This window comes from Salvelinus fontinalis, chromosome 4 (assembly GCF_029448725.1).
Source record: "Salvelinus fontinalis isolate EN_2023a chromosome 4, ASM2944872v1, whole genome shotgun sequence".
Taxonomy (NCBI): Eukaryota; Metazoa; Chordata; class Actinopteri; order Salmoniformes; family Salmonidae; genus Salvelinus; species Salvelinus fontinalis.
The window spans coordinates 18,369,688-18,388,515 of record NC_074668.1 but is presented as its reverse complement, the minus strand read 5'-3'; the positions used below and the strand labels follow the sequence as shown (position 1 = coordinate 18,388,515).

Sequence of the window (18,828 nt, the reverse complement as noted above, 5' to 3'; positions counted from 1 at the left end):
GGGCAGAACAACAGATTTGTACCATGTCAGCTCGGGGATTCGATCTTGCATTAAGACGCATTGTGGTGTGACTGTAATCAGATCTTATAGGTGTAAATGGACAAGATCAGGATGAAGGATGCGTGCTAGAGGCAGGTATAGAGAGCTTAAATACAGTTGCCACAGTGTCTCCTGACCTCTCCTGTCTCAGCCTCCAGTATTTATGCTGCAGTAGTTTATGTTTCGGGGGGCTAGGGTCAGTCTGTTATATCTGGAGTATTTCTCCTGTCTTATCCGGTGCCCTGTGTGAATTTAAGTATGCTCTCTCTAATTCTCTCTTTTTCTTTCGGTAGAGATACTCTGAATGATCGGCTATGAAAAGCCAACTGACATTTACTCCTGAGGTGCTGACCTGTTGCACCCTCGACAACCACTGTGATTATTATTATTTGACCCTGCTGGTCAGCTATGAACATTTGAACATCTTGGTCATGTTCTGTTATAATCTCCGCCCAGCCAGAAGAGAACTGGACACCCCTCATAGCCTGGTTCCTCTCTAGGTTTCTTCCTAGGTTCTGGCCTTTCTAGGGAGTTTTTACATAGGCACCGTGCTTCTAGTCCTGCATTGCTTGCTGTTTGGGGTTTTAGGATGGGCTTCTGTACAGCACTTTGAGATATCAGCTGATGTAAGAAGGGCTTTATAAATACATTTGATTTGATTGTGGAATGTCTGTGTAGATTTTGTTTACAAACATGATGTTGTGGGTCATTTTGACCCGGAGGCTTTCATCTGTCTAGATATTTGCACAGGTCCAAATTAAACACTTATGGGAGAAATATACCATACCTATACCTTTGGGAGAAAAGGAGCTTTCCCAAGCTTCTCCTTCTCAGTGCGAGAACAGCAGATCTCTGACAGACATTCAAAAATGAGCTCCAGAAAATGCTTATTTGTGAGAAAGGATTTTTTTTTTTTCAAAAAGTTCTTAAATATGGAGTTTGAAATCAAATGTTCTTGTATTTCTTATTTCTGAAAGGTCTGACAAAATAAAGTATTGGCTGTTTTTACGTGATTCTTTGACTGTCTTGAGTGTGTTTAAACTGTGCGGGTCAATCTGACCCATACCACAATGGATGTAATTTATTTTCAGCAAACCACAAGGGTTTTTCAGCTTAATCAAGACTTCAAACAAACAACTTTCTCTGTTTGGGCCTAATCAAAACTGTTATCAGTAGCCTACTATATCTGTGGTTCATGACACGGCATTCCTCCATGACCATGAGAATGTAGGCCTACTGTGTTGAAATTCATACGTTTGATTGTCATTTCTTTACTTACATGGTTAGCAATGTGTAAGCAAGACCACCCAGGTCCGAACAAACACATATTTTCGTACATTTTTGCCTCTGAGATGGTTCCATAGTTTTTCTTTATGTTGGAATTTCAATTAGGCTTATGTTAATAAGATTAAGAAGTCAGTTTGTTCAAAACCTGTATTCTACTCTCCTCTGTCTTCAAGAATGGCCTTACATGTGACCATCCTTCAAAATTACGTCTTGCTACTGTAGACCTAATACAAATAATTACATCTAAATTCTAGAGTGAGATATCTCATTTGTATTACACAATGTCTGTGTTTTACAGTGTTGTAAATGTAACTCATGACATGGTCTGAGGTGGGTCATTATCAAATTATAACTTTCATAGACAGGCTACAGGCTGCATTGCAAAAAATAATACTAATAATAAAAGTAAAAAATTGAATTCAGACAATTTGGATCCACATAAAATGCTTTATTTTCACAAAGGACCAGTTATTCAATCATAGTACAATGCCACTGTATATTCTTGGCACACAAATGGTTAAGTGTGTGATATATTGCACTATGGAATAGATCACCAAGTCTACTGAAGCTAGGCTAAATTATGCAATGCTGCTTAACATACTAACTGCTTATTGCTGTTAGCATTTAGAAGAAATACATCAGGACTGCCATTTCAGATATTTGTCATGAACCATTATATTTTGGGAAGTGCACATTGAGGCATTGGAGGGTAATGTTTTCTAAAATGGTGCGAATGCCATTCTTGCTAGGTGAGAGAGAGAAAGTTAGCTGTCACTTCCACACAAGGCCAGTAGGATCTTCTTATAGTCGCCATTGGTGTCATTCTAAGGGGGTAAGAGACAGAGGCTGTATCACAAACGGCCGGGATTGAGAGTCCCATAGGGCGGCGCACAATTGGCCCAGCATCGTCTGGATTTGCCCGGTGTATGCCGTCATTGTAAATAAGAATTTGTTCTTAACTGACTTGCCGAGTTAAATAAGAGTTACTCTACAAAATATAAATCATGTTTAGACACCATAATATAACATTTTATTTTGACCATTATTTTTCAGATGCCATATTTTCCCATTTCACACATGGTCAGTCTTCTATCCTATCTCAGATTGGACCCAGAAATCTGAATACTTCGTACAATCTGATGCATGTCCTTAAAACTCTGGACCCCGATTAAGCCTAGTCCTGGGTTTAAACTCATTCTCAATGGAGAATCTGTTGAAAAAGCTTTAAGGTCTAGTACTATGCTTAATCTGGGTCGGGGAAACAGTTCCTTGTCTTTTATTGCCACTTTGGCAGTGGAGATGTTTGCTCACCAGAATATCCTGGTAGAGGGTTTTCCCAAACGTCTTCTGGTACGCTTGTTTGATCCGGGCCATGTCCACTTCAGAACGGCTCACCATGATACGGGTCAGAATCTTGGTCCTGGTTCCTTTACCCTGGGGTATGGCACAGGCACACAAACTGAAGATTTATAACCAGATAGTGCAAGGTCCTTAGCTTGAACCGAGATCTGTTTGTGCTTTCTTGTACAGTATTTGCATGTTCTTCTGTAGATTGTCAAATCTTAAAATAGGGTCGTTTTTGGACTATAACAGGTACCTGGATTTGTCCGATAGAAACATTTCTTTTTAATAGATTTTCTGTTTAATGAACACAACCCAGGTCAAACTCTTCTCTGGCACATAAAACATACTGTAACTATGTTTTAACAGTAAACAGACCTTAATGGCCAAGTTGAGAATCTCAGCAAAGAAAGCAGGCTTGCTTCCAGCACACTTCACTGAAAGACAGATAGCAAAACCAGTCAGGTGACATCATAGAGCAGCATAGACAAGAGGCAGCATTCCCCAAAGCTGTCGCAAGGATATCGGAATGGCCATGAGGTGACCAGTGCATTGCAGGAGTTGTAGTATAGTGAATGTGCATTTGGATAATGTGCCATCCCATCTATTTATAAGTGATGATTATTTTATACTCGAGAGACCAATGTAAATTTGTTCAGTGTGGGCTTTTTGTGCATGAGTAAATGAAGGACATTGTGTAATGTAACAGGACTGATGCCCAGTGAAGGGTGTGATGCAGCAGAAGACATGGATTGAGGGTGATGCACATATTATTTAAAAGACATTGGAACATTACTAGACTTGGTCCTGGCAGTGCCATCTCACCCAAGGCAGTCAGACAGTTCTCAATGTCTCCCTTCAGTTCCAGGTCGATAGCCTTTGTCACATCCACCTTACTGTACTTTAAGTACTTCTCAAACCCTGAAAGAGAGAGCGAGAGAGATGTACTTGAAATGTTCAAACAGTATCAAATAATTTGTGGTTGCACGTGCAGTGTACGAAAAAGGGAAAACACACGCACATCTAGATTGTAGTAGTATTCATCAGTGTCTAAGTGATGACAAAAACAAAGAACCCTATAGATAGGGCTACAACGTAATTAACAGGTGGTGAGAAATAAGTGTGTGTGTGTAATTAAATAATTATAATAATTTGGTGGGTGCTTATATTTGTCCTATTGCTCAAATAAAGAGATTTTAGCTAATACTTGTTAAATAATCAAAAAGGTATGGGTCAAATTATTGACACCCCTAAAGATTATTTTACGATGAATAGATTAGATGCGTTTGTTAGTCACATGCACAGGGTCACAGATGTAATCGAAGTGTACAGTGAAATTCTTGAGTATACGTAAATGTTCATTGGGGGCGGTGGGGTAGAATATGAATAGAGAGAGCTGCAAAGGGGGCAGGAGGGGGAGCAGGTAGCTGCCTAGTGACTATTCAGCAGCCTGATGGTCTGGGGGTAGAAGCTATTGGTCAGTCCGACAGTTTGTCATAATACTCCTATACTGCCCGCGTCTGAGTAATGGAAGCGGGGAGAACAGGCTGTGGCTTGCTTGTCTGAGGTCCTTGATGATCTTCTTGGCCTTCCTGCAACACCTGGTGTTGTAGGTGTTCTGGATGGCAGGTAATGAGCACCCAATTGTACGTTCGGCTGAGCGTACCACCCTCTGTAGAACCTTGCAGTCAGTGGCAGTGGAGTTGCCGTACCCGGCCATGATGCAGTCTGACCGTATGCTCCCGATGGTGCTCCTGTAGGAGACTGAGGGCCCCCGGACAAATGCCTAATATCTTCTGCCTCCTGAGATTGAAGAGTCGCTGCTGTGCCTTTTTCACCTCGATGTCCGTGTGGATATGACCATTTCAGCTCATTGGAGATGTGTATACCGCAATCAGTTACTTTGTTTTGCTGACGTTGAGGGAGAGCATGTTTACCTGGCACCATACCGTCAGAGTGCCTACGTCCTAGGCTGTCTCGTCGTTGTTGGTAATCAGGCCTGCTACTGTCATGCTGTCTGCGAACTTGGTGATGGAGTTGGAACGGCGTGAGGCCACGCAGTCGTGGGTATACATGGAGTACAGGTGGGGACTGAGGACGTAATGTTGCCTACCTTCACCACCTGGGGCGGCCTGTCAGGAAGTCCAGGAACCAGTTGAATAAGGACTTGTCTCAGGGTTTTGAGCTTTGTGATGAGCTTAGAGCGCACTATGGTATTGAAGGCCCAGCTGTAACTGATGAACAGCAGCCTCAGATATGCATTTATTTTGTTTGTGTTTGAGGGCAGTGTGCAGTGCAATGGCTATTGCGTTGTCTGTGGATCTGTCAGGGCGGTAGACGAATTGGAGAGGGTCAAGTATGTCGGGAGGGAGGAGGTGATGTTGTTTTTTTAAACCTGTTACACTGGAAGTGTAACTTTTGGTCGAGGTGAGCAGAGCGCAAGCCACTTTATCCTAATGCTCTACAGCAGGGTTTCCCACACGGTCCTGGGGCCTCCCTTTGGGTGGACGTTTCATTTTTTTACCCAGCATTACACAGCTGATTAATATAATCAAATCTTGATGATGAGTTGGTTATTTGAATCAGCTGTGTAGTGTTAGGGCAAAGACCAAAACGTGCGCCAGGGGGGCCCCAGGACTGAGTGTGGGAAACCCTGTTCTACGGTGTGAGCCCACACGATAACCTGGAGTACTCTGATGACATTTAACATTTACATTTAAGTCATTTAGCAGACGCTCTTATCCAGAGCGACTTACAAGTACATACATTCATACTTTTTTGTACTGGCCCCCCGTGGGAATCGAACCAACAACCCTGGCGTTGCAAGCGCCATGCTCTACCAACTGAGCCACAAGGGACCGTGTGATGAGAAGGACATAGGCTACTAGTTGTGTGAGTTGACAAATTATCAAAGAAACATTTTGTCCTTGATTTCAACACATTTGCGTAAAAAAAATAATGATAAAACTAAATCAAAAGTGGTGTAGCACTGCCTCATCTAATTGAAAAGTGCTGGGAAAATGCTGCTCGCCACACGTTTGCCGGCTCTGCTCTCACCATTACCAATAATGGGGGGTTAGCATTTTTGAGGGGTATGATATTTATCCCTCTAACCTTCTCACTCATCATTGTTCACAATTAATTAATGATTATCTGTAATCACGGTAGCATCCACATTAATATACTGGTCAGTATATAGATCATCTTTGCTACTGCAGATTTTTGGAAAGCTATGGACAACTGCAAAAGTGTTGCTACAACTCTCAACAACTTTTCTGCCCTCAATTGAGCAGGTGCTATTTATCGACAAAGTTCAGTGGGAGAAAGTTTAAGTAGCGAGACTGGTTTCTGGAAGACAATGCCATGCTGACTTACATGCGTTTACATATGAATACTTAAATAGGTGTAGCTAAGGCTTAAAAGGGTGTGAACAATGCTGAATGGGCTTAAACAAAGAGGAGCACTCTAGCAAGGGCATTTCTACTACTTGTCTCCTAAGTGGTTTTACAAGTTTAGCAGCATAATTTACCATGTTTCGTCAAACTACAGTTTGATATACCAGAAGCTCTGAGTCTGTACTTTTATTTAGCTCACATAGAGCTGTGCTGTCACATATTCACCTTGGCGGAGCTGAGGAGCACTTCTGGTGGTCAGAATGTCTATGAAGACAGAGCAGTCCGTTCCCTTCTTCTTCTCTCCAGCCTCATACAGGGCCTATGGATCGATAGAGTAGGCACAGGCATCACACAGGGATTAAATTACACATTGACTCTCTGTGCCAGTGTCAAACGTTGATTTCTTTCTTCTCCTCCATACCTTGGCATCACTTTCAGCAAGTTCCTGGTTCACGATGAAGTCCTCATTCCTAGTAGCCTACAGTATGTGAGGGAAAGAGCGGGGGCAGTGAGGTTAATTGTGCCATACTATTCATCTAAAGTTAAAGAAACTATAAATAAACACACACACACACCTTGCAGAGCGAGAGCAGAGCATTTCTGAAGTCTCCGCCTGTGTCAGACTTGATGTCATTCTGCAGCTCGTTTTTGTATTCTAGCAAGAAAAAAGCCAGGATTATTGGCTTGTTGTAACTATCACATCACGTACAGGACATCTACATATTGCAGACATAAACATATTACACACCTTCCTTATAGACCTTCTTTATCTCATTGATCTCTTTATTGGTCCTGGAGGCCAGAATCTCAATCAGAGTATCCTCATCTGTGCCCAATCCCTGAGAGAGATAGGTGAGAGGGGTGAAGGGTCAACAAGGACAAAAGGGTCACAAGTCAAAGCTGAGACAAAAGAGCCCAGGATTGGACGACACAAACACATAAGGAGCTAGGCCATGTTCATTATACCCCAAATGGAACAGAACAGACTGAAGCATGGCACTACCTGCACCTACAAGTCTACCACTATGCCAGACACCTCCCAGCTAGCACATAACGTTGTGAACACTGTATGTTTCTTAGAGATTGGTGAGACCGTGGTTGTCCCATGGTTATTCTGCATACAACCTTCCCATAACTTTCTGGGAATGGTGCTGGATAGTTGTTTGGCATTGAAACATTCTCAGCACATTTAAAAAACTTCACTAAAATTATAATTCCATTGATAGAGAACAAAAGGTCAAAGGTTCAAATCTCACTGACTGTGCCAAAATAAAAAATAAATGTGTTTGCATTATTAATGCTTAAGCAAATGAATTTCCATGTGTCCCGTCGGTGCTTGGAGTTCTAAACATTCCCAGAACCTCCCTGCAACCTAAAAATATACGTTCCCAGAACAAGACACATTTTCACTTCCGTTCTCAGAACGTTTAAAACAACATTCTCAGAACCTCCCTGCAACCATTTTACCAGTCAGGAAACTTATAGCTTCGTTCACAGAACCAAAGGGAAACCAAAAACGTACGTTCCCACAACTTCCAAGGAACCAAATGTGCTAGCTGGGCTCACACACACTGCACATGCACAGACTTGTGTATCGTTAAACCAAAAGTATAGTAGGTACTCATCACCACTTTTCTTACAGTCTCCTCATATTAAAACAGTCACACCCATTGTACGAAGAAGACAGACAGTCCCACCCATTTTAGAAGTCCCACTGTTATTACACAACTACACAACAATACAGCAGAATAGTGTCACTATGGGTAGGGTGTTAGGAAGTGGGTGGGTCATACTAAACAGCTAAGCAAGAATACAGGATGACGTCATCCCAGCGTCCTCTTTAGAAGGTAATCATTACACTTTAATTATTTGTATTGTATCTATTACCGTCTCTAGGCCACCCGAACGGAGGGAAAGATTCACATTTGTTTGTATTCTAAGTAGTATTGTATATTCTTAGTAGTAGGAGGGAGTGAGTGCATGTGTACCTTCATGGCCAGTTTGAGCTGTTGGGCGTCATATTGGGCTGGTGTTTTGAGCAGTGCCAGAACCACCTCCTCCAGCTCTCCATTTAGGGCTGACTTCAGGGCAGTCTCCAGAGGCTGCAGACAGAGGGATGATACACACTTCCACAGTCATACACACGTGTGTGTGTTTTAGCTTTCCAGGTGCACCAGGTTTCTGGATTATGCACGTTTTGCATTTTTCCATTAGTCCTAAAGTGCGAATTCCACCCACGAGCTGGCAAACCAAACACACCTAGTGGGTGTCCCGTCTTACCTTGCCACTAGCCTTTTGGTAGCTAGCTTTGATCTGCTGTCTCTGGGCGTTGCTCCTCTTCACCAGCACTTCAATGATGGTGTTCTCATCTACACCTACGTCACAGAGACAAGACGGAAGGACTTGTTCAATAAGAAACGATGTCGCATACTCTAATCCATGAGCCCTTATCAATTTCTTTATGAACATTAAGTGTCTGTGTGGCCCCGGGCTTACGGTTAGGCAGCTCTGACTACTCCCCAGTAAGAGACAATGAAAACACGGACCCGGAAATGTACACACGGTCACATGCCCTCAGAATGTCCTTCTATGCTCCATGTTACACACGGAGTGAGTTCTATTCAACTAAGCTTCTCTGCTATGAAACACATTCAAACATTATTTGTGTGTGTGTGTGACAACCTCACCTTTGGCCTTGATGGCCTTATCCAAGATGCCTGCATCCCCATCGGCACTGAACTGTGGGTAGGGAGTCACAGTGCCCTGATTGAGTTGGGCCTGAGACAGAGAACAATTTCACTTAGCTGCCATGCAGTGAATCAATCTTCACAAAATGTAGAGAATAGTTCAGAAGCAAAGAGAGAAACATCCTATCAAGGAATAGGGATAGAGTGGGAAAGAGAAGGAATTGTGCAGTTTGTTTCTCAGACTCTCTGTTGCTATCCTCAACATCCGTCTATTTTTCTCTCACTCTTCCCTCTCTCAGCCTCCCGGGTGGCGCAGTGGTCTAGAGCGAACCCAGAGTGTCTAGGTTCGCGCCCAGGCTGGGCTGGGTTCGCGCCCAGGCTCTGTCGCAGCCGGCCGCAACCGGGAGGTCCGTGGGGCGACGCACAATTGGCATAGCGTCGTCCGGGTTAGGGAGGGTTTGGCCGGTAGGGGATATCCTTGTCTCAGTATGTAAAATGTAATAAAATGTAAAAAAAAAAAAAATGTAATCAAATGTATGCACTCTACTGTAAGTCGCTCTGGATAAGAGCATCTGCTAAATGACTAAAATGTTAAAAAAAATGTCTTCCTCTGTCCTCCTCCCTCCCCTTCCTCCTAATTTTTATGCGGCTACAAAAAGTACTCAGTTGTCAAAAGGAGTCAAGTAAAAGTAAAGGTCATCCAGTAAAATACTACTTGAGTTTTTGTTTTTTAAAGTATCACAAGTAAATGTAATTCTTAAAATATACTTAAGAATCAAAAGTAAAACAAAAATGTTAAATAATTTCAAATTCCTTATTATGAAAACCAGACTGCATGGCTTTCTTGGTTTCTTTACATTTATGTTTAGTAAGTCGACCAGATCAGAGGCAGTAGCGATGACCAGGGATGTTCTCTTGATAAGCACGTGAATTTGACAATTTGTCTGTACTGCTAAGCATTCAAAATGTAACGAGCATTTTTGGTTGCTAGGGAAAATTTATGGAGTAAAAAATATATTATTTTCTTTAGGAATGTAGTGGAGTTAAAGTAAAAGTTGCCAAAAATATACACTGCTCAAAAAAATAAAGGGAACACTTAAACAACACAATGTAACTACAAGTCAATGACACTTCTATGAAATCAAACTGTCCACTTAGGAAGCAACACTGATTGACAATAAATTTCACATGCTGTTGTGCAAATGGAATAGACAAAAGGTGGAAATTATAGGCAATTAGCAAGACACCCCCAATAAAGGAATGGTGCAGCAGGTGGTGACAACAGACCACTTCTCAGTTCCTATGCTTCCTGGCTGATGTTTTGGTCACTTTTGAATGCTGGCGGTGCTTTCACTCTAGTGGTAGCATGAGACGGAGTCTACAACCCACACAAGTGGCTCAGGTAGTGCAGTTCATCCAGGATGGCACATCAATGCGAGCTGTGGCAAAAAGGTTTGCTGTGTCTGTCAGCGTAGTGTCCAGAGCATGGAGGCGCTACCAGGAGACAGGCCAGTACATCAGGAGACGTGGAGGAGGCCGTAGGAGGAGGAGGCCGTAGGAGGGCAACAACCCAGCAGCAGGACCGTTACCTCCACCTTTGTGCAAGGAGGTGCACTGCCAGAGCACTGCAAAATGACCTCCAGCAGGCGGTGGGTCAGTCATGGTGTGGGGTGGCATTTCTTTGTGGGGCCGCACAGCCCTCCATGTGCTCGCCAGAGGTAGCCTGACTGCCATTAGGTACCGAGATGAGATCCTCAGACCCCTTGTGAGACCATATGCTGACACGTGCACATTTGTGGCCTGCTGGAGGTCATTTTGCAGGGCTCCGGCAGTGCACATCCTTGCACAAAGGCGGAGTTAGCGGTCCTGCTGCTGGGTTGTTGCCCTCCTACGGCCTCCTCCACGTCTCGTGATGTACTGGCCTGTCTCCTGGTAGCGCCTCCATGCTCTGGACACTACGCTGACAGACACAGCAAACCTTTTTGCCACAGCTCGCATTGATGTGCCATCCTGGATGAACTGCACTACCTGAGCCACTTGTGTGGGTTGTAGACTCCGTCTTATGCTACCACTAGAGTGAGAGCACCGCCAGCATTCAAAAGTGACCAAAACATCAGCCAGGAAGCATAGGAACTGAGAAGTGGTCTGTGGTCAGCACCTGCAGAACCATTCCTTTATTGGGGGTGTCTTACTAATTGCCTATAATTTCCACCTTTTGTCTATTCCATTTGCACAACAGCATGTGAAATTTATTGTCAATCAGTGTTGCTTCCTAAGTGGACAGTTGATTTCACAGAAGTGTGATTGACTTGGAGTTACATTGTGTTGTTTAAGTGTTCCCTTTATTTTTTTGAGCAGTGTATAAAATAAGATACCCCAAAAACCTACATAAATACTTAAAGAGTACTTTAACGTATTTTTTATTTACAAAAGTACTTTACATCACTGGCTACAAGTGTACAAACACAGCCTGGTAAGTTGTTCCACATTCCACAATATTTTTTTTTTTTTAGGGTTTCCCTCAAGTACCGGTAAGTGGAACAGAACCCTACCGAATCATCTGCCATGCCCAGATAGAGGGTCTGCTGCAAGAAGGACATGGTGGCACAGGTCTGCAAAGAGAAACAGGGAGATTCAGTAATAACCACAGTACAGTATTAATAAAATCCTCTATATTGACATCAAAGTCTATTGAATTTCTAAACCAATTAGTGTTGAAAAGCTCATTCTTTGATGCCAGCATATGCTACAGTAACAGTACCAGACCATGCATATATTTTGTCAAACGGTATTTCATGGACTCATCCCCAACAAAAAAGTAAACAATGTCTCTGCCTATGATAGGCTGCTGCTTATATCGGCTAATCATCATTCCATAGAATACAATTATATTCCTAGAACAACTGGATAGAAATGTGTGTTTTATGAGGGTGCACAGATTAATTATTTGTCACTGCACCATCTATTTCACAATGTAGGCAAAAAATCTGGTGGTGACCACGCTTAACTGGAATCATGTAGATAGAACTCACCCAAAACTTGAACCTTTTCCTCACTTTTACTCAGTTAGTTCTGTGATTTTCAAGACATAACAGGATCTGAGGTATATGGATCCGTTACAGAAAATAATGAATCAAAAATCATTCTGAAATATCACAACTACACCACAGCCACACTGGCTATCTGATATGAGCGACGTGAGTAACAAAGAAACAGGGATGTACACATGGTAAAGTTCCCTAGGGTAACGTTACACTGCATTTAGAATGTATTCATACAGCGGTGAAGTTAGTTTCCCATCTAAACATGGTTTCAGTCCCTAAAAAGGAGAGAAGTGAACAAATGATTGTTACCTAGAATTGGAAGTCGAGATGCTCAATTTCCTGGAGAAGGTATATTGAATAAAAAAAGGGATATCTTACCAGATAGACAAACGTAGGGACTGTGAAACTTTCTCAGACAGATTGCATGGGCCTTGGGAAGATGTACTCATATATTTATATACATGAAAAACCCCACCTAGAAATGGTGCAGCCCACACTCGACACTATCATTGGACAGGCACTGCTGGTTGCGAGACTGTGTAACCCTTTCCATGCAACCCAGTAAAGTTGTCAGTAAATGAATAGCAGCCAGCAGTAGAAGAAAACTGACAGATCTGACACAATTTGGTTACATGAAAACAGATGTGGAATGTTTAGCAAGGTTCCCTCTTGAGATGATGTGAACAAATTCAATATTTAATGTAGACAGTATAAATTGAAGTGAAATGAGATTTCTTAGGCTATGGAAGTTGTGCCTCGATATGGGGGGCGCAGTTACCGGTAGGCCAAAATGGGTTCCCTTAAATGGGATTAGCTAGATTCATTATTGGATTTTTAAGGTAATTAGCCATTGAGTCTTGAAGGATATAACCTATAAATATAACCTATAAATGAGCTGTGTTACCCATCAGAGTCCAAAATATAAACTTGTTTTACTACATTGGTTGGAAACAATGTAATTGTAAACAAACACTGTAGAGCTTCAAAACATGGTTAAAACTAACATTTTGATCTCATGTAAAATCCTCATTTGCAGCTGGTGGTAAAGGGTGTGGTTTACTAGCTACCTCTTGCGGTTGTCAAGGCCACAAGACGGTCTGGGACCTGACACTAACTGTAAGATACCTGTCCAACTTGTTTGAACATTCCTATGGGGATCTTTGGACAAGTTACTCAGAAAGATTACACGACAACCTCTCCAAAGCTACTCTTACAGATACTTTTGAAAAACTAAATAATTACTGAATTACTTGAGTTACTTTTACATTCAGAAATTCTTTCTGTTTTCTCAATGACATTCAATTCAGCTTTGAAAAAAGGTGTGTTTGTTTAAGTTTGTTCCACCTGAGCGAGTCTGATCACAAGTCAGATGACACCAAATGCATTTGAAGGATCCTTTTTGTCTTCTTCTAATGCTTCTTAAGGGTAACGAATCCAAAATTAACTGAAAATTATCCAATTGCGTTACTACATTTGGGTAATCAAAAAGTTACGTCACTGATTTAAATTTTGGACATGTAGCTAGTAACTGTAACGGACTACATAGATAGGGCTCTAACTCCTTTAGCCCCACAATGAAATAGGGTGCAGGCCAGGCAGCAGGCTGTTAGCCAACCTGCCAGCTTAGTGGAGTCTGCCAATAGCGCAGTCAGTGTAGTCAGCTCAGCCATACCCATTGAGACTGTGTCTGTGCCTCGACCTAGGTTGGGCAAAACTAAACATGGCGGTGTTCGCCTTAGCAATCTTATTAGGATAAAGACCTCCTCCATTCCTGCCATTATTGAAAGAGATCGTGATACCTCACATCTCAAAATAGGGTTACTTAATGTTAGATCCCTCACTTCAAAGGCAGTCATAGTCAATGAACTAATCACTGATCATAATCTTGATGTGATTGGCCTGACTGAAACATGGCTTAAGCCTGATGAATTTACTGTGTTAAATGAGGCCTCACCTCCTGGTTACACTAGTGACCATATCCCCCGTGCATCCCGCAAAGGCGGAGGTGTTGCTAACATCTACAATAGCAAATTTCAATTTACAAAAAAAAAAATGGCGTTTTCGTCTTTTGAGCTTCTAGTCATGAAATCTATGCAGCCTACTCAATCACTTTTTATAGCTACTGTTTACAGGCCTCCTGGGCCATATACAGCGTTCCTCTCTGAGTTTCCTGAATTCCTATCAGACCTTGTAGTCATAGCAGATCATATTCTAATTTTTGGTGATTTTAATATTCACATGGAGAAGTCCACAGACCCACTCCAAAAGTCTTTCGGAGCCATCATCGACTCAGTGGGTTTTGTCCAACATGTCTTTGGACCTACTCACTGCCACAGTCATACTCTGGACCTAGTTTTGTCCCATGGAATAAATGTTGTAGATCTTAATGTTTTTCCACATAATCCTGGACTATCGGACCACCATTTTATTACGTTTGCAATCGCAACAAATAATCTGCTCAGACCCCAACCAAGGAGCATCAAAAGTCGTGCTATAAATTCTCAGACAACACAAAAATTCCTTGATGCCCTTCCAGACTCCTTCTGCCTACCCAAGGACGTCAGAGGACAAAAATCAGTTAACCACTTAACTGAGGAACTCAATTTAACCTTGCGCAATACCCTAGATGCAGTTGCACCCCTAAAAACGAAAAACATTTGTCATAAGAAACTAGCTCCCTGGTATACAGAAAATACCCGAGCTTTGAAGCAAGCTTCCAGGAAATTGGAACGGAAATGGCGCCACACAAAACTGGAAGTCTTCCGACTAGCTTGGAAAGACAGTACCGTGCAGTACCGAAGAACCCTCACTGCTGCTCGATCATCCTACTTTTCCAACTTAATCGAGGAAAATAAGAACAATCCAAAATTTCTTTTTGATACTGTTGCAAAGCTAACTAAAAAGCAGCATTCCCCAAGAGAGGATGGCTTTCACTTCAGCAGTAATAAATTCATGAACTTCTTTGAGGAAAAGATCATGACCATTAGAAAGCAAATTACGGACTCCTCTTTGAATCTGCGTATTCCTCCAGGGCTTAGCTGTCCTGGATCTGCACAGCTCTGCGAGGGCCTGGGATCGGGAGAGACACTTAAGTGTTTTAGTACTATATCTCTTGACACAATGATGAAAATAATCATGGCCTCTAAACCTTCAAGCTGCATACTGGATCCTATTCCTACTAAACTGCTGAAGGAGCTGCTTCCTGTGCTTGGCCCTCCTATGTTGAACATAATAAACAGCTCTCTATCCACCGGATGTGTACCAAACTCACTAAAAGTGGCAGTGATAAAGCCTCTCTTGAAAAAGCCAAACCTTGACCCGGAAAATATAAAAAACTATCGGCCTATATCGAATCTTCCATTCCTCTCAAAAATTTTAGAAAAAGCTGTTGCGCAGCAACTCACTGCCTTTCTGAAGACAAACAATGTATACGAAATGCTTCAGTCTGGTTTTAGACCCCATCATAGCACTGAGACTGCACTTGTGAAGGTGGTAAATGACCTTTTAATGGCGTCAGACCGAGGCTCTGCATCTGTCCTCGTGCTACTAGACCTTAGTGCTGCCTTTGACACCATCGATCACCACATTCTTTTGGAGAGAATGGAAACCCAAATTGGTCTACACGGACAAGTTCTGGCCTGGTTTAGATCTTACCTGTCGGAAAGATATCAGTTTGTCTCTGTGAATGGTCTGTCCTCTGACAAATCAACTGTACATTTCGGTGTTCCTCAAGGTTCCGTTTTAGGACCACTATTGTTTTCACTATATATTTTACCTCTTGGGGATGTTATTCGAAAACATAATGTTAACTTTCACTGCTATGCGGATGACACACAGCTGTACATTTCAATGAAACATGGTGAAGCCCCAAAATTGCCCTCGCTAGAAGCCTGTGTTTCAGACATAAGGAAGTGGATGGCTGAAAACTTTCTACTTTTAAACTCGGACAAAACAGAGATGCTTGTTCTAGGTCCCAAGAAACAAAGAGATCTTCTGTTAAATCTGACAATTCATCTTGATGGTTGTAAAGTCGTCTCAAATAAAACTGTGAAGAACCTCGGCGTTACTCTTGACCCTGATCTCTCTTTTGACGAACATATCAAGACTGTTTCAAGGACAGCTTTTTTCCATCTACGTAACATTGCAAAAATCAGAAATTTTCTGTCCAAAAATGATGCAGAAAAATTAATCCATGCATTTGTTACTTCTAGGTTAGACTACTGCAATGCTCTACTTTCTGGCTACCCGGATAAAGCACTAAATAAACTTCAGTTAGTGCTAAATACGGCTGCTAGAATCCTGACTAGAACCAAGAAATTTGATCATATTACTCCAGTGCTAGCTTCCCTACACTGGCTTCCCGTTAAGGCAAGGGCTGATTTCAAGGTTTTACTGTTAACCTTTAAAGCGTTACATGGGCTTGCTCCTACCTATCTTTCCGAGTTGGTCCTGCCGTACATACCTACACGTACGCTACGGTCACAAGACGCAGGCCTCCTAATTGTCCCTAAAATTTCTAAGCAAACAGCTGGAGGCAGGGCTTTCTCCTATAGATCTCCATTTTTATGGAACAGTCTGCCTACCCATGTGAGAGACGCAGACTCAGTCTCAACCTTTAAGTCTTTACTGAAGACTTATCTCTTCAGTAGGTCATATGATTGAGTGTAGTCTGGCCCAGGAGTGTGAAGGTGAACGGAAAGGCTCTGGAGCAACGAACCGCCCTTGCTGTCTCTCCAGGGCCGGTTCCCCTCTCTCCACTGGGATTCTCTGCCTCTAACCCTGTTACTGGGGCTGAGTCACTGGCTTGCTGGTGCTCTTTCATGCCGTCCCTAGGAGGGGTGCGTCACTTGAGTGGGTTGAGTTACTGACGTGAACTTCCTGTCTGGGTTGGCGCCCCCCCTTGGTTGTGCTGTGATGGAGACCTTTGTGGGCTATACTCGGCCTTGTCTCAGGATTGTAAGTTGGTGGTTGAGGATATCCCTCTAGTGGTGTGGGGGCTGCTTTGGCAGAGTGGGTGGGGTTATATCCTTCCTGTTTGGCCCTGTCCGGGGGTTTCTTCGGATGGGGCCACAGTGTCTCCTGACCGCTCCTGTCTCAGCCTCCAGTATTTATGCTGCAGTAGTTTATGTGTCGGGGGGCTAGGGTCAGTTGGTTATACCTGGAATACTTCTCCTGTCTTATCCAGTGTCCTGTGTGAATTTAAGTATGCTCTCTCTAATTCTCTCGTTCTCTCTTTCTCTCTGAGAACCTGAGCCCTAGGACCATACGTCAGGACTACCGGGCATGCTGACACCTTGCTGTCCCCAGTCCGCCCGGCCTTGCTGTTATTCCAGTTTCAACTGTTTCTGCCTGCGGTTATGAAACCCCTACCTGTCCCAGACCTGCTGTTTTCAACTCTTAATGATCGGCTATGAAAAGCCAACTGAGATTTATTCCTGATTATTATTTGACCATGCTTGTCATTTATGAACATTTTGAAAATCTTGGCTCTCTCTAATTTTCTCCTTCTCTCTTTCTCTCGGAGGACCTGAGCCCTAGGACCATACGTCGGGACTACCGGCCGTGGTGACTCCTTGCTGCCCCCAGTCCGCCTGGCCTTGCTGCTATTCCAGTTTCAACTCTTCTGCCTGCGGTTATGGAACCCCTACCTGTCCCAGACCTGCTGTTTTCAACTCTTAATGATCGGCTATGAAAAGCCAACTGAGATTTATTCCTGATTATTATTTGACCATGCTTGTCATTTATGAACATTTTGAAAATCTTGGCTCTCTCTAATTTTCTCCTTCTCTCTTTCTTTCTCTCGGAGGACCTGGGCCCTAGGACCATGCATCGGGACTGCCGCCCGTGGTGACTCCTTGCTGTCCCCAGTCCGCCTGGCCTTGCTGCTATTCCAGTTTCAGCTGTTCTGCCTGCGGTTATGGAACCGCCACCTGTCCCAGACCTGTTGTTTTTCAACTCTTAATGATCAGCTATGAAAAGCCAACTGAAAATTATTCATGATTATTATTTGACCATGCTTGTCACTTATGAACATTTTTGAACATCTTGGCATAGTTCTGTTATAATCTCCACCCGGCACAGCCAGAAGAGGACTGGCCACCCCTCATAGCCTGGTTCCTCTCTAGGTTTCTTCCTAGGTTTTGGCCTTTCTAGGGAGTTTTTCCTAGCCACCGTGCTTCTACACCTGCATTCTAGCTGTTTGGGGTTTTAGGCTGGGTTTCTGTACAGCACTTCGAGATATTATCTGATGTACGAAGGGCTATATAAAATAAAATTGATTGATTGATTGATTGACTACATTTAGAAAGTAACCTACACAACCCTGTCTACCTCAGGGATGGGCAACTCCAGTCCTTGGGGGTCTGATTGGTGTCTCAATTTTAACCCAGCCCTAGCCTACACACCTCCAATAATCAACTAATCATGATCTTCCGTTTAGAAAGCAACACATTTAATCAGCTGTGTTTGCTAGGGTTGGGGGAAAATTCTAATTGCCCATCCCTGGTCTACCTATTTCATCATAAAAATAACTTGGTTACCTGTGTCATGGCTTAATCGACTCCATGAAAATGAAAGCTATTAATAACCTATCAAACAGATTCAGAATATGCCGTTTGAGTGTTATGAGAATCATTACTGAAGACAAATGATCAGTGATCAGTTATCTCAGCAGGGTTGTTGTGAGAAGCTCTGTCTCTCTGAGTAACAAGACTGCATCAGAGATGAAGTTAAAGAACTTTCCCTGGCAGTTACTATCAAAGAGGATAAGACTGAGATTGCAGAGGCAGTCAGGCCGATGATGGCCCGCTAAACACAACATCCCACAGCTGTGGATGGTCAGTCCTTTAATCCATTGCTCTGTCTATCAATTTCAGAATGCACACATTTCTCCACCCCCTCAGCTGTTTACCAAAAAGTGGTGTGGTGTCCGTTTTGTTGTTGCTTAAATCCCAGATTGCCCCTTTAATGGACAGATATATTTTCAGAAAATTCCTTATTGGACAGAATAAGGGGCACACCTCCCCATGTCCAGAA

General features: G+C 42.9%; 1 protein-coding gene across 2 annotated transcripts; it reads right to left on the bottom strand.

The window, feature by feature from the left end:
• Positions 1-1,759: 1,759 nt before the first annotated feature.
• On the bottom strand, positions 1,760-12,261 carry LOC129853231 (annexin A1-like). Of its 2 annotated transcripts, XM_055919035.1 has the most exons (14): positions 12,172-12,233; positions 11,782-11,847; positions 11,302-11,361; positions 8,750-8,840; positions 8,343-8,437; positions 8,051-8,164; positions 6,811-6,901; positions 6,638-6,717; positions 6,484-6,540; positions 6,288-6,381; positions 3,493-3,588; positions 3,046-3,104; positions 2,638-2,760; positions 1,760-2,150 (listed from the first exon to the last, which is right to left on the bottom strand). In XM_055919035.1, exons 3-14 carry the CDS (start codon positions 11,347-11,349, stop codon positions 2,091-2,093), a joined length of 1,008 nt encoding a protein of 335 aa, XP_055775010.1. In that variant the 5' UTR covers positions 11,350-11,361; positions 11,782-11,847; positions 12,172-12,233; the 3' UTR covers positions 1,760-2,090. The 2 variants fall into 2 exon arrangements, with proteins under 2 accessions (XP_055775010.1, XP_055775009.1); XM_055919034.1 differs by lacking the exon at positions 11,782-11,847 and having other exon boundaries at positions 12,172-12,261.
• Between the last annotated feature and the right edge of the window lie 6,567 nt (positions 12,262-18,828).